This window comes from Myotis lucifugus, unplaced genomic scaffold (genome assembly GCF_000147115.1).
Source record: "Myotis lucifugus unplaced genomic scaffold, Myoluc2.0 scaffold_99, whole genome shotgun sequence".
Lineage (NCBI taxonomy): Eukaryota > Metazoa > Chordata > Mammalia > Chiroptera > Vespertilionidae > Myotis > Myotis lucifugus.
The window spans coordinates 2,873,042-2,888,605 of NW_005871147.1; the positions used below are offsets into that span (position 1 = coordinate 2,873,042).

The 15,564-nt window shown below is 60.8% G+C and overlaps 1 protein-coding gene across 1 annotated transcript in view; it reads right to left on the reverse strand.

The window, feature by feature from the left end:
• Window positions 1–4,081: 4,081 nt before the first annotated feature.
• Window positions 4,082–15,564, reverse strand: part of BCAS3 (BCAS3, microtubule associated cell migration factor) — a 454,972-nt gene continuing 443,489 nt past the window's right edge. The window contains exon 25 of the mRNA XM_023756742.1: window positions 4,082–4,880. Within this exon, the coding sequence (XP_023612510.1) occupies window positions 4,732–4,880 (149 nt within the window). The 3' untranslated portion in view covers window positions 4,082–4,731. The remainder of the gene's footprint in view (window positions 4,881–15,564) is intronic.

The following is a 15,564-nucleotide window of genomic DNA, read 5'->3' on the forward strand; positions in this document are numbered from 1 at the left end:
CAGTCCTGGGCCCCTTCGCCTTCTGTGAGGTCAAGGGCCACTGCTAGGACCTGCCCCAAAGACCCAGTCGCCGCCTGTGTCTTAATCTGTGCGACTGGGCGTGGATCTGCGAGCCCTGCCTGGATGGCTTGGGGGTGTCTGGTGGGGAGGAGCGGGGACCGGCGTCGGGGCTGGTGTGAGGTGGTATGAGTGCGCAGTCGTGTAGGATTGTGCCCAGGCCGGGCTTGGGTGGTGGGGGTGGCCCCTGCGTGTCAGCACAGTGGAGTGCTGTCTGGGTCTCAGCGGGTTGTGAGTGTTTGGCTGTGGGCGGACACACAGAGTTGCTTCCCATCCCCGGTTTCGAGGCCGGACCCGCGCCTCCCCGAGCCTTGGCGCCAGCCAGCCCCGTTTAGCGCCCGGCCTGACTCCCCCGCGGTCCTGGGTCTGGCTGGGGTGGGGGCCGAGGCCTCCTTGACCCCAGCCCGCAGCGGCCCGGCCTGTCCCGTCCACTTAGACAAATTGCAGCTGACAGGCGCGTAGTCTCCCTGGAGTCGCCGCCCGCCCGTCGCCTCCCTCCCGACCCAATTACCCGGTGCAGGGTTGGGCCAAGTGGCTGGGATGGGGGGGGGGGGCGGGGAGAGCGGGAGGCGCGACCTCTTCCCGGGTTAGTGCGTGGGCAGCCACGGCCTGAGTGGGCCAGGACCCGATCGTCCAGGCGGAGGTGAAGGCGAGGCCCCGCCCGTCCCAGGACAGGACAGACCTGGCCCTCGAGGGGTGTCGCTCTGCACCTGAGCTGGCCACCGAGGACATGTCCCCGCGGCACTTTGGGGATCTGAAGCCTCGGAGTGTGGGGATCCCCTACCCCTGGGAGCTCCAGACCATTCGATGCTCTGGGGTTGAGGCCCGTGGGTCCCAGATGTCGGGAGTCGGCAACAGTGAGGTGCACCTCTGTGAAGCTGCACGTGCGTGGACGTGCACGGGCGTGAGGTCACGGGTCCGGGGGTCCGGGACCGCGGCAGCGAGAGCAGGCCATGCTGCTTCGTGGCTGGAGAAAGGGGGCGCAGCGCAGGGAGGACCCCAGGACCAGCCCACCTGCCCGGAGAGAGGGCGGGCTGGTCTGCGCTGCGAGCTCCTCACCAGGCTCTTGATTCGATTTTGGAAATGTTTTCGCTGGGAGCTGGGGACCCGGATTCCCTGGGCAGCGCACCGCAATGTTGGCTCCCGCTGAAGAGCTACCTGGCCTGTCCCTCCCATCGGCCTCCAGGGCCTCGAAACACCCTTTAGCCTTTTTGACCCAGTTTCCTCTTTGCCTGCTTTGGCCTCGTTGCTCCTATCAGCAGGGCATGCTCCCCCCTCCCTCTCCTTCACAGATGAAAACCCTGAAGCCCAGCGGAGCAGTAATTTACCTGAGGCCACACAGCTACAAGTGGGCAGAGACCCTGGGAGCTTAAAGGAGAGCGAGGTTGGCCCCAGCCGGTTTGGCTCCGTGGATAGAGCCCGCGGACTGAAGCGTCCTGCGTTTGATTGCCTTCCAGGGCATCTATCTAGATTGCAGGCTCAATCCCAGGCCCTGGTGGTGGTGGTGGGGCCCTACAGGAGGCAGCCAATCCATGCGGTTCTCTGTCTCTCCCCTTCCCTTCCACTCCCTCTAAAAAATCAATGGAAATACCCTCAAGTGAGGATTAACAGCAACAACAAGCTAGGCTGGAATTCACTTCCTAGGTGCTGGTATCACTGCTGTCCCGGTAGCTACTCCTGCTCACACAGGAAGGCAGTACTGAGACTCCAGGGCGCCACCCTCAGGCTGGGTTCTTGCTTTAAAGACCAGACATAAGAATGCTCTCCCCTTTGCCCTGGAGTTTCCAGCTCTAAATCGGCAGGAAGGAGGCTGCCTTCCCTGTCACACAGGGACAAAGAGCAGCTTCAAAGTCAGTCAGGGGCCCTGGCCCCTGGCCCGGGTGGCTCGATTGGTTGGAGCACCCTCCTGCACACCGAAAGGTTGGTTTAGGTTTCAGAGTGGAGGGAGGGGGCTTGTACAGGAGGCAACTGATGTTTCCCTCCTCTCTCCAAAATCAATAAACATATCCTCGGCCGAGGAGCTGGAAGCTCTTGGGGCTAGGGGATGGGGGTGATTAGACTCAGAGTCTTGGATCTTGTGGGGGCACAGGTCAGCTCAGAATGGGCCCCTCATGTGATGCACAAGGAGCAGATAGGCACCAGCAGGTTAGCTGTGGGACTTGGTGACCTTGGGCAAGCCCTGGCCTTCTCTGGGGCTTAGGCTTCTTTGCAAAATGAGGACCAAATAGTGCTCTTTTAGGTACCTTCTAGTTGGAGTCTGAGCTGTGAAAATCAGAAAAGTCGGCACCGAGAAGCCATTTCCAGTCCCAGATGGCAACTGCCTGCCTGCCTCCACTTGCTTCCTGGGGAGCTGGCAGTCGTGTTTGACAGATCGCGTGTGCACCCCACGTTGCCTCGGGACCCCTGGCTCTTTCTCAGATCAATCGCAGACAGTGCCCTCTCTCCTTGAGCTGCCCTCCAGGTCCCACCAGCCTCCTCAAAGGCCAGGAAGGTATTTTTCCCTCCATCACACTGAGAGAACGTCCATAGTAATTTGTCCGTTGAGCAGGTAGTGCTGTGAGAATCAGGGAGGTCACGTGGCTTCCTCAAGGTCATGGGGTCAGGCCACAATTAGATGCATGTTCTGATTGCCTCCTAGGTAATGCCACCTGGAGGTCTGCTGGGGCAGAGGCAGAGATTGCCTTAGGTGTTCTCTCCAGAGACGAGGAGGCTGCTGTTCCATGGCCAGTGGGCAGTAAGGTCCCCCACCCTGGAGCCCAGCTCTCACTTCCAGCTGATTACAGGCTGTGGCAGGGTCCATAACCTCCCCAATTAGTCAGGGGCCAGGCCCAAGGCCTCTCTGATAACCTGAGCTCCAGTGGCAGCCGCCATGGGGCCAGCTTATCTGGCCTCTCTTATCCTCCCCCTCCCCCCACATACTCAAAGAGTTGCCCTGGCTGTGAGCAGATGAATAACCAGATTGTCCTGCAAGCTCAGCCGGCAAGTCCAGCCCTACACCCACCACTTTCCCTGACTGGAGGAGGCCACAGCTGTTTTGCACCCCGTGGAGGGAAAGGGCTGAGCCAGGGAGGACTCCTGACTCCCAAGTTCCCTGCAGGGTTGGAGAGAGCCCCTGGCTCTCCATCTTGGCCCCATCCAATTGCCATAGGGTGGGTTCTCAGGGGCTCACCCTCCCTAGAGCTCCGGACTCCCCCCTCCCCCTCCCCCTCCCCCCCAGGGCCCAGGGATAGAATGCACAGGTAGCCTCATGGCAGCCCTCCCCCCACCCCCTTTTAACTGAAACACTGCTCTGGCTCTGGGTGGAGGCTGTGCCCGACACATCAATGTCTCAAATGGGGAAAAGCTGCTGCTCCTCCAGCAGCCCCCGCTGGCTGTGTCCAGGCCTCCTGACCTGCCCGCATGCCTCCCTCTGCCATGTGATTTCTCACCCTGCAGGTTCCCAGGCAGAAGGGACTGGCTCCAGCCACCCTATCTATGTAGGGCCAAGTACTCAGCTTCCAGAACCTAGTGTGATTCAGGTCCCCCTTCTCCTAACATGCCCAACTGGTCTCTTCTTGGGTGCTAGGGTTGGAGAGGGCGCCTGTGAAGGGGGCAGGGGCTCCAGGAGTTGGATGGGAAGGCCTGATTGTGGCTATTACGTTAAACTTCACCCCAAACCACACCTGCTCATTAGGTTTCCTTCGATCCTCCCAGGCCTCTCTGGGGTCTAGCGAAGTGGGGACTAGGGCTAGTATTATCCTTTCTGCTCAGCACCCCTTTTGCTCCCCCTGCTCCTGCCACAGACAGGGAGTGTCAGGCCTTTGATGGCCCCAGAACTCACTGGCTCTGCTAACAGGAAGGAAGGTTGGAGAATGGATTTAAATCAGGCCCCACCCAAATTCCAAGGCAAACATTCTCCTCCCTATTCCCTCGATGACTCCCCCTCAGTTGCACATGTCAGGCCGGGGGTGTTGGGAGCAGGGACCCAGGGTCAGGCCCGGGATTCTGCTTGGCGGCGCTTGGTGCGGACCCTGCCCCCAGCAGCTCGGTGGACACCAGTTGCAGCATGATTTATTGGAAAGACGTGCACTTTTGACAGGGTCTCAGGAACCACCGTTTCCTTCACCGAACAGTTCAGGACCAGTGTAAAAGGGCTTATAGACAAGAAAGACAAATCCTTCCCATGAGCCAAAGGGAAGAGGAGGAGGGCTTCTCCTTCCTTTCTCCTCCCATAATACTCTGGGCCTCCATTCACCCCATTCCAGAGGGAAGTTGACCAAGGGAAGCTGGGCAGTGTGAGCCATAGGCAGGAGCGGGCTGGGGCTGGCGGTCAGGGTCGAAATGCCTGGCCAGGCCATCCATCCTCTCCCCACCCAGGGCCCCCCCCCCCCCAACCCCCGGTTAGAAAATACAAAAGCGGATCCAATGCCGGACATCATGTGCAAACAGGAGGGGGCGGCGCTTCTGCAGTCTCTTTCGGCCACAGCCCTGCTGACGGGGTCAGAGGGCACCGAGGTGCTTTGGATAGGGGTCTCTTCTCCATCGGGCGGGGGGCGGGGAGGGGGCTGTTGTCACTAAGCTTGGGGAAGGTGGTTGTGAAAGAGGAGCAGAGACTGAAGGGGGGAGTCCGAGGGGGGGCTTCTCCTTCCTCCAGCAGGTGAGTGGGCCGGCCAGTCGGAAGCAGGTAGCTGGTACCTAGGAGAAGCTGGTGGGGAAGAGGCTGAGGGGCTGGCTCTCATTGGTGGGCAGCGGAGATCGGTAGCCATCAAAGTTTCTTGGGATGCTGCCGCTGGTAGAACCTGAGCTGTTACTCAGAGTCTCGATGCTTCCCTCTCGCTGAAGTTCTGCAAGACAAGGAGAGGGCCAGGCCCGGTCAGTGCGGTCTGGGGATGGGGTCGGGCTCACTCTGGGCTGGGCTGCTTGTCTGGAGGCGCCCAGCTGGGTCCATTTCCATCCTTCTGCAGGGGATCCCCACATGCTCCCCAGATGGACAGGTGGCAGCTCGGGTCACGGGGAGGCTCCGCGGAGGAGGGAGGCTCAGCTCCCTTGGCTGGTGGGTTCCGGTTGTTCCCTTGTGGGACCCCTTTAGGCCAGAAGTATGACCACCCTGACGATCGGTCTGGACCACACCGCGGACGTGTGCCCACGCCGGCACACACACTCATGCACAGCCTGCATGCTCCCTGACTCCAAGACTGGCTCCTGTCCTGGATCTACAGGTCAGGCAGGAGGGGAGAAGCCAGGACAGGAGGACTGCGGCTTCCCCGCCTGGTCTGTCCCTACCTCTCCTCCCCTGCCCAGAGCTCCCACCCTGGCTCAGCCACTCGCTCATTCATTCTCGCCCACGCAATCTGCCTGCTGGCCAGGCCCTGGTTCGTCTTTGGCAGGAGGGAATGCCTGGTTTGAGAGGGGCCTGGTCCAGTGGAGAAAGGATTTCTTCCTTCTTCTTAGCCCCCAGGTCTCCTGAGTCTCCCTGCCCCCAATGTCCATGCTCAGAGTCGACCTGGGAGGCAGGCAGGGTGGCTCCGCCCCCTCCTCTTCCCGGCCCCGCCTGGCACAGTCATGCTGCCATCTTGCAGCTGATCCCACCTCCTCAGCAGTGGGCACCTTACTGCCCAACCATCTCCTGACCCAAGACTGGTACCGGGGTCGTGGGCTTTGAACAGACTTCCTTGGGTGCTGAGTGCGAGGAAAGAGGAGTTGCTGGGTGGCTTTTTGAAAGTGGCCAGTTCCTATCTCCTTCCAGTCCCTCAGTGGGGTTTGAGATGTGGTCACACACATCCCTGGTTGGACTCTGAGAGCTGTGGTGACCTGTGACCTTTCCTTCTCCAAGGGACACCTGTCTTGGACTGAGGGAGCCTCGGGAGCTCAGGACTGCAACACAGTCATTTGAAACAGCAAGGTATGTTCGACTGTCCCACTTGTCCCGGCTGGCGTGAGACCTTTATCTCCAGCCTGCGCCCGCTCCCAGCCCCCCGCCGCCACACACATGCAGCACAGCTGGCTTTGGTTAGGAATGGGTCATGGCCTTTACTCCTGGGCTGGCCATTACCAGCCATCCAGGAACTAACCACTGATCCCCACTCGCTGCAGGCTACCCCGAAAGCACTGAGGCTGCTCAGTAGCAGCCGCCGCAGGGTGGGGTGGGGGAGTCTGTGTGCCCTCCTTCGGAGCAGGCACCTGGGCCCAGGTGTGAGGGGCCTTCAGGTTGCACCAGCCACATCTGGAAGGGTGTGGCCGGACACCAGACCCTCTCAGCAGACGGGGGCGAGAGGAGGGGAGTGTGGGTACAGGCAGTGGGCCTGACGCTGGTCCCTGATCTCCAAGAGACACTGGCTGCCCTGGAGGGCCCACTCCTGGGATGAGGAAGAGCTATCCAGACCTGGACGGGAAATATGGTTACTCTGTGGGCTCTCTTCTTCCTTGCCCCTTCTTCGGTCTCACCCTCATTGGGGAGTACAGGTCATTGTGCCAAGAGAGGGTGAGGACGGGAAAGCAGAGAATCGACCCTGGGGCTTCTATAGGGAAGCTTTGGACTCCAAGAAAGCGCACTCCATCCCCTGCTTTCCCACAAGCAAGCGGAGGAGCCTGGGAGAGATCTCTGAGGCCCCCATTGGATTCCAGAGGCCCTTGCCCTCATGCACAGCCATCCCGGCACTAGGGGGCGCTGACAGCAGGGCCAGGAGGGCAGGAGTGAGCGCCGGCAGTCAGTAGCAAGAAAAGCAGGGGCTTCCTTAGGGTCTGGACACCAGGCCCAAGGAAGAAAGCCCCAGATGAAGGAGCAGGAAAGGCCACAAGGATGGGGAAGGCGGGCCCCTTTCCAGAGCTGGGGGACAGGCCCCACGCTCTCGCTGCGAAGTGCTGACACCTCTGCACTGCCAAGGAAGCCGAGGAGCCGGAGCCCGGGCCCAAGCGCGGCACCCCCACGGCCCCTTGGCACAGGCCCACAGCACCCCCACCTGCAGCCTCGGGGACCCCACCCCGCGAGTCCCAGCAGACGCACCTCGTCCGGCCCTGTGACAGTGCAGGGGCAGTGCTCCTGGAGCCCAGGTGTAGCCTGAGCTGCCTGGCTCAGGTGGTCTCTTCGCCAGTTAGGCCTGGGCACGATGGGAGCGGGCAGGCTTCTCCCTCGCCCCTCCTCTCCATCCCCACTGCCAGTGCCTGGTGAGGCCTGCACTTCCCACCTGGGTACCTTCCCCTTTGACCTCCTGACCTCTAGACCCCCCTCTCCAACCCGCCAGCACACCAAAGCCAGTGGTCTGTCTACAGCACAAACCTCATCTTGCTCTTCCTCTGCTCAGAAACCTTCGACCCCTAACGGTGCCCAGGATAAGGCCTAAACTCCGCAGCACTATAGATGGCCTTCCGTGGCCTGCCCCAGACCTCACCTCACTAATGGCACTAAATTGAGGAAATGAAGGAATGAACTTGAGAAGTTCTTAGCGCTCTCCAGGCTCCCTCAGCCCCCAGACCACCCGCTCACTCATCCTCCAAAGCTGAGCACAGTGTCCACTGCCCTGTGAGCCCGTCCTGCTGCCCTGGCACAGCTGGCCAGGCCGCGCTGCACTGCGCACATCTGCTCAGGTGTGTCCCCATCCAGGCGGCGAGCCCCCGGGGCCTGTGCTGTGCCTTATCTCTCTATCCCTTGTGCCAACCACCGGGCCTAGAAAATAGCTGGTGTGCAGCAGGCATTTCTGGGGTGAATGGGTGAATGAGTGGTGTGGTAAGGGGAGAGGGCTTTTTCAGCGTGAACTGTTAGTGAAAGAACCAGGGTCTGGCTGGGTTTGGCCGGTCCTGGCCTCTTTCCTACATGCCGCCTTTAACCCCCAACACAGAGCAGTGAGCGTGTGTGGGAGTGGAGGAGGGGTGCACACACGCCCTCCCCCCGCCCCCTCGAGTCACCCCGGCCGCCCAGCCCTAGCAGCAAGCGGCAATGGAAACGCGTGGCCTTACCTTCCTCCATCCCGAACACATGCTTTGTTACTGTTGGGTTGCTCACGGACGCTGGGCTGTTGGCATTGTTTTTTTTTTCCTTTTTTTTTCCCTTGTGAAAAGAAAAGCATTGAGGAATCTTTTTGGGGAAAGATATGGACAACGATCAAGAAGTACACGGTCTCTGCAAGCAGGTGAGAGGGTGTTCGGAGGTGCGGACGGAGGTGTGGGTGTCACGCCGGGAGGAGGGGAAGCTGCGGCGGATCCTGCAGCCGAGGAGGACGGTGACATGCATGTGTTGGGGGCTGGGGACCAACCAGACGGGGTCTCGGGGATGGAACTGTTGTGACAGAGCCAAGACTCCCTTCAGCGTGGGAGTCGGGAGAGGAGCCGCACACGGAGCACGAGGAGCCGCTGTGGGGAGGGGGAGGGCCCTGGCCCATGCAGTGCCGGACAGACGGCGCCCCATGCAGGTGGGCTGCCAGGAGAGGGAGAGGAGACAGGCCGCAGGGTTTTCAGAGAGGACTTCCAACGTGTTGACTCAGTGGCCCAGCTTCGACCGCAAGCCCCCCCTCACCCCCCCACCCCCACCCTCCCTCACTCCCAAGATCCCCAGGTCAGGCAGCTGTCCTGCAGCTGAGCTGGGCTTGTGGAGAAAGCCCACCAGAAACCTGCCAGGGCTCTGCAGGAGCGGAGCGGGGCTCTGGGGGGAACTAAGGGAGCCCCCCCCGAAGCCCCCCCCCCGAGGCTGCCCCCCCCCTCCCCCATTAGTGGAAGCAGGCCGATTCGGATGGTGGAAAGAGCAAGCTCTGAAAGAGGCTGCTCCGCAGGCCTCGGAGCAAGTCTGGGACGAGGAGCAGCTCCGAGGTACGTGGCTGACGGCCGACAAAGATCATCTTACTGTGGCCGCACGTCCTCCAGGAGCTCTGTGCACCTGGGAGGTGGGTGCTGTCTCCCCATCTTGCGGACGGCAACTCTAAGCAAGAGTAGGAAGTCACCTCTGGGTGCGCAATCCCATGAGAGAGAACCGCAGATTCCGGGATGGAGATGCGACCGTCCCGGCATCACTCAGACTGGCTCCCCTGCCACGGCTGGCCGTGCCCACCCATTCCCCGCTGGCTCTTACTGGCAATGGGCCTGCTATGCCACGGGCCAGGATGGGCCAGCCGCAGGGATAGGGGGAGAGTGGAAGGAGCACCTGTCAAGGAGGAGCCTTGGTGCTCATGAAATAAGCAGAAGAACGAGAAAGCTTGACCCTCATGCTGCCCACAGGCGGAGCCTGGCCAAGCTCAGAGGTGTCAGAGAGGGCGCTGACCTCGTTAGCGAGAAGCAGCCCTGGTGACTGGGGCGCAGACACCAAGGCCGACCCAGGGAGGAGGAGCTCTCAGTCTGGCGGGGGACGTGGGAGCGCAAGGTCACCCCACTCCTGGGCTGCTCCCTCACCATCATCCTCTCCCTGCACCCCCAGCGGCACTGCGGCCCCTTTGCTAAGGCAGGAGCGACAGAACCGGCTCCCGGGGTGCTGGTGGGCAGTGCTGGTCCCCGCCTGCTTCCCTTGAGGTTCTCCCTGGGGTTGTCCTCTCCCCTGGGCACAGACCCTGCCCTCCCTCGAGGCCACCCTCCACCTGCAAGGCAAGGGCTTCTGGGGACAGACTGAATGGAGGCCCCTTCATGAATCAGTCACCTCGTAAGCACCACCATCTCGGTTCCCCAGTTCCCTGGGGGGGGGGGGGGGCGGGCGGAACGCTGGGACACAGGGCCTGCTGAGCCTGGCAGAGAGCTGGGTGCCCCAGTGGGCAGGACACCCCAGGGGAGGCTCAGAAGTGAAGTCGGACTTTGGGCTTGACCTCCAGGCCAGAGGGCAGTGGGGACAGATGGCCAGAGACCCGGAGGTCAGCCCCTCTGGCTTCTGGTGGTCGGGGGCCTGGTGGAGGCCTGTTTCTGGGACCTGGCGGGGTCCGTGAGGGCAATGCTGTGTGTGTGTTCGGGAAGAGGGTCCCTGGGACGCCCGGCTCAGCCCAGGCCGCCCTGGCACTTCCCTCTCCACCTACTGCCGGCCCCAGCCAGCCTGCTCTGTGCACTTAGAGCCTCCCCGTGTTGCTCATTAACGGGATTAGCAGAGCACTTTTATTGGGCCCTGGCGGCAGCCACACACCCCAGTCCCCAGCTAACCACCCAAGCGGCCTGGCGGGAGTCGGGTTAGACGTCGGGGCCAGTCTTACCCTGCACCCACAGCCTGCCCACTTTTGGCAGCGGAAGGGAGAATGCCGCCTCGCCAAGGGCCTGAGCAGGGGGGAGGGGTGGGGGCGGCCCCGTTAGGGGGGCAGTTTAGCAAAGGGGATAAAAGCACAAGCTCCGCCCCTGCCACCCCGGAGACGTGCAGCAAGTCCCCCACATCTCTGTGCCTCAGTTTCCCGCACGTGAGGACACCCAGGTCTGTTTTCTCGAGCGGCGGCGGTAAGACGCAAATGAAATAACGCATGCAGACCGCACCCCAAAGCACAGCTTCCAGCCAGCAAACGTGAGTTCTAGGCCTGTTGCGATTGTACCAGTGATTGCGGTGACCCAGGGGACCCCAGGGTCCCCCTTCCTCCCCAGCAGGTGTCTCTGCCATCCAGCCCCCCACCAGCCTGCCCTCCACTGGACCTTGCGAAAGATTCCTTTTAATCAAGAAATGGCCCGCGGAGGAAGATGGCAGATATGTGTTTATAGCTTTGTTTCCCTCCTTGCCTTTCTGTAAACACCCTGTTCCAAGCTGGAGAATAAATTTCCAACCCTGTTGACGTGCATCGATTTTTCCCTCCGGCGTCCACCTCCTAGTCTTCCCCCGTCGGCAGAGTCTGTGGTTAAACCCCTGGCTTGGGCCGGGCTCAGTGGTACCCCAGGGGAGCGGGTGTCCCCGGGGCCCAGAGCAGCCAGCTGAACTGCTCCATGTTGCCCAGTGTCTGGCTCAGGGAAGGTTTGCACACAGAAACAGTTCCAATCCCCTTCTACTGTGAGGCTTCTTGGCCAGGGAGTGGGGTGGGGTGAGGGTGGGGAGGTTAGGGATTTTCAGCATCTTCCCTGGCTGGGCTCTATGGAAAGGAGACCAGGGGATCACAGGACTGCTGCAAGCTCAGCAAATGGATCCAGATGGGGTCTGCCCCAAGCAAGGACTGGTCTGCAAGGGGCCTGCCAACAGGGCCTGGGACCCGCTGTGCAAACGGGGGCTTGCGGAGAGAAGCCGAGGCGGCCGGGCTGGACTGCGTCCTGCCGGGCTCAGCGAAACAGGCAGCTTCCTGGTGCCGACCCCGGAAAGATGGCCCGGGGCCAACGAGGAGGTGGACACAGTCCTGGCCTGGGGACTGCCACTCCCTCCTAGTGTGGCTGAGGGAGGCAGATGTGGGTGCAGGGAGACAGAAGGAGTTGGCTAAGAATGCTTCTAGAAACCCTGACAGCCCTGTCAGAGGCCACACTCTGGGTGGGAGCCAACCTCAGCCCCAGGGCCCTTTTCAGGAGGTTAAAAGGGCGGCAGTTAAAGGAGGCAGCCTGTGGGGAGGCCTTGCTCCTCTTCACTCAGACACCCTGACCCCACCCCTCTCCACGCTCCCCCTGCAGGGTCACCTCCGGCTGCACTGAGGGCTCGGAGGATGGGGGCTGGTCCTCCAAGGACCTCCTGTCCCTGCAGCAGGGCCCCTGCCCTCTTCCCAGGCAGGCTTGGGGGACGCCGGAGGGCAGCTTCCCGCAGCTGAGGGGCTGAGGATGAAGAGGCTCCTCCGCATTCAGATAACAGGGATCCCCTGTGGGGCTGGTGGGACCTGGGAGTAGATGAGAAGCAGGGCCACTCTGGCCTGGTTATCTCTGGGCTTAACACCTCTGTCTGAGCACAGAGCCCAGGCCGGCCGACGCCACCCGCTTCTCCCCGCACGCAGCCTGGCCCCGGTGCCGCAGGCGCGCCCCTTCCTACCGGCCGAGCCTCTTTCCACCCACAGGGCTCCCACAAACATGCTTTCTTTCCTCCTTGCCCAGCTCTTGTTCCTGACCCCACAGGCACGGAGACCCAGAACGTCACAGAATGAAGCCGAGACCACACGGCCTGCCCTGGCCCCCACCTGTCTTCCACGGGACCTGGCTGTGTGTGTGTGTGTGTGTGTGTGTGTGTGTGTGTGTATGTGTACTGGGGGTAGGAGCAGAGCAACTCACAGTCCAGCTCAATTCCTGCGTAGCCTTTGACCAACTGACAGGCAATGCCCACAGGTAGGGCATCCGTGGGAGGGGACACTGGCCTGGTCAGGAGCTGCGGCCGTTTCCCAGGTCCCTCCTACAACAGCTACGAAGTGACACCCGTCCCCGGCAGGGGAAAGACTCGCACAGAAATGCTGCCACCCCCACTCCCAGGAAACCCACATTACTCGGGGCCTCCCCAGTCCTGGCTTCAAAGGAGAAGGGACAGGATCACCCACCGGACAGCCGGGACCAGCACCCTGTGCAGTGACCTCCTCGGGGCCCCTCTCTCAGGATGACTCCATGTCCTGACCAAGACAGAGTGCGCCCTGTCACAGCACATTACGGGCGGGAGAGCAGAGGCTGCGCAGGCCAGGCTGGCGTTTCCCTGGGTTTGAGGCATTTGATAAGTCTGGCTGAAGCCATGCTTAAGAGCAGCCAGATCAGTGGTTCTCAACCTTCTGGCCCTTTAAATACAGTTCCTCATGTTGTGACCCAACCATAAAATTATTTTCGTTGCTACTTCATCACTGTAATGTTGCTACTGTTATGAATCGTAAAGTAAATATCTGATATGCAGGATGGTCTTAGGTGACCCCTGTGAAAGGGTTGTTTGACCGCCGAAGGGGTCGCGACCCACAGGTTGAGAACCGCTGAGCTAGATGCAGGAGCAGCCAGAGGGGAAGGGCCCTGGCGGGAGGCAGGGGATTCACTGGAGCCCCCATTGGGCGCAGACAGCGGTGCTGAATGACCTGGGCCTGTCACTTCACTTCTCATCTGCTTCCTCATTGGTCAGGCGGGAGGGGCAGGGGCGGCCTGGCAGCCTTGTGGGGTGTGTGGGGCTCTGGGGAGAAGAAGATGTGAAGGGGCTTTAAGAAGCAGAACACGCAGGGCACACGTGTAGAGACCACTCTGGTGGTCGGGGCGTCCTGGTTACAAGGTGAGCTTTGCCATCTCTGGTGTGTCGGCAGCTGAGGCCCCCAGGGGAGTGCGCCCCACCCAGGAGGCCTGAATGCCCTTCCCAGCTCCAGGTCCTTGGCACCACACGCCCCTCTGAGGCCGATGCAAGGCTGGGCAGCCTGGCACTGTGTTTGGTGAGAGAACATGCCCGGCCAGGTGCTGCGGCATGACCTCTGTGTGTGTGTCTGCATGTGGGCGGGGTGGGTCCAGCGAGGCCCCACCAACATGCCCACTCAGCATGGCTAAGAAGAGACAGGGCTTGGAAACTGTCCCGTGGAACCAGGTGTCTGGCGGCTGGCCCTGCCCCTCCCATTTCCCAAGTCCAGCCTCGAAGCTCCGAGGACCCCACCCAGCTCCCAGGTGGGTCTTGCCGAGCTGCCTGAGGGCTGCGAGGCTGAGACGGCACAGGGGCCTGCAGACCGCAGGAGACGCTGCGCCCCACGGGCCAGCGCACATCTGGTTCTCATTTGAATGTCCGAACGTAATTACATTCTCTGCGACGCAGCGGAAGAGTTTGGTAAGATGTGGCTTTCCCCACTTTCCATCAAGGTTAAGGAATCAAAGCCTCTCATTCCACCAGCCTCCCTGTCACCGCTCTGTCCTCCTCGGCAAAGGCCACGGCCGCACTCTGCTCCGTTTTCTAGAGCTGATGGCCGGGGCCCAGGGGAGACGCAGTCCCACTGTCCCACTGACCCACCTGAGAGGATTGACAGCTGAGGCCACCACTGCAGGCTCACCACGGAGCAAGTTCGTGCACTGGAGACAGCGGCTGCACGGGCTCCCCTTGGTGACACCCCAGTGTCCTCCTCCCACTGCCTGGATAGAGGCACCGAGCACACCCCGCCAAGATGCCCTGTTGTCCTTCCTCACAATAGGAAGCACGTGGTTCTAATTCTGGAGTCTCTGCAGCCCCTCCTGAGAAATGCAGCTTCCCACAGTCAGGGCGGGGCGAGCACCGCCCCCCAACCTCTGCCATCTCACCTTGCAGCCACCCCCTCACCACCTCCCCTGTTGGGCTCTGAACCAGGGACCGGGCAGCAGGGGCCACGGGGCAGTCCCGGCAGGAGGCGGCCGGAGCCCTGCTCAACAGAACGGCCCCTGGACGGGCTGCTCTTTCCAGCTCCCACTCCCGGCTGAGTATCTTGTTTACGGCTTCTTTTTACTCCAGGATTTATGACTTTCATAGTAATGGGTTCCATTCTACTTCCTCTACGCCTACTTTTCTAATTACTGTAGTACAGGCTTTATGAGAGTTTCTTAATAAGTCGGGGTATTTTTCCTTTGGAAACAAACTGTCCTGCGAGTTAATGACTTAGAGTGGGTGTGGATGCTACCCAGAGACAAATGGGGGCTGGGGAGGGATGGCCAGGGTGGGGGTAGAGGAGAATCTTCTAGCCTAAACAGAGCTCTGCGGGGGTCCCTTTAAGAAGCCAGGCCAGCTCCAGTGCCCCCCGTGCTGCTCACGGCCGCCCTCCCACAGAACCAGGGCCGAGAGCAGGCACACACACAGTAGGTGTGAACCCACCAGCTCTGACATCGCCGATCCTACTCTCCACAGAAAGCACTTGGTGCATTTGGTTCCAAAGGGCAGACGTTAGCTTAGTTGTGGATTTGATTCTTTGGTGGCATTAGTGCCAGGCCCACGTGTGTGGTACCTTCATACCAGTAAAGCAGGTTTTAAGGAAACAAACCCAGTTCCTGGTCCAGTCATCCTAGGCCAAGTCTAGCAAAGAGAATGGTGTGGTGGTGGTGGTGGTGGTGGGGGAGGGGAGGCGGTTTGAGGGGGGAAGGTCTCTGATGCCCATGCTGGGGTCCCGGCCTGTGCCCTCGAACCCACGTTCTGTGCTGGGCAGAGAAGCACAGGCCCCGGTTAATGGCCGTGGTGCCGCCTGCCCGGTGAGCACGCGGGCGGATGCCGGCGGAGCCTTTGTGCTCCCGGGCAGACTGGCTGCTGGTGCCGGGCCCTATTCATTATTCAGCTCCACTCGCTCCGAGCGCCCTTCCATTTGCTCCTCCAGGAGGAATAACAAATCTAGAAATGCAATTCCACTTTGGTGTATTAAGATATTGATTCGCCTGCCGAGTGGAAGTGCATTTGCTCCGCAGCCCTCCCGCGGGCAGGAAGGGGTTAACCAAATGTTTATCACAAGGCTGGCTTCAGAGTTGAAAGTAATGTGATCAGTAATGAATTTTGTGTTACATTAGGTTGTATAAATGGACAGACAAGCGCAGACAACAAGTGGCCAGGAGTCGGGGCTAATCTAATGATGTAAAAATAGAGACAGCACCAATTATACGAGGGGCCAGCTCCAGGCTCCTGCAGGGACTGCAAATGAATAGGTACAAATCAAATTACTCACTAATAGACGCACTACAAGAGGGGCAGTCAATGGTAAATGCATTAGAGCCCAGTGACCTCTCTGCTCTGCACAG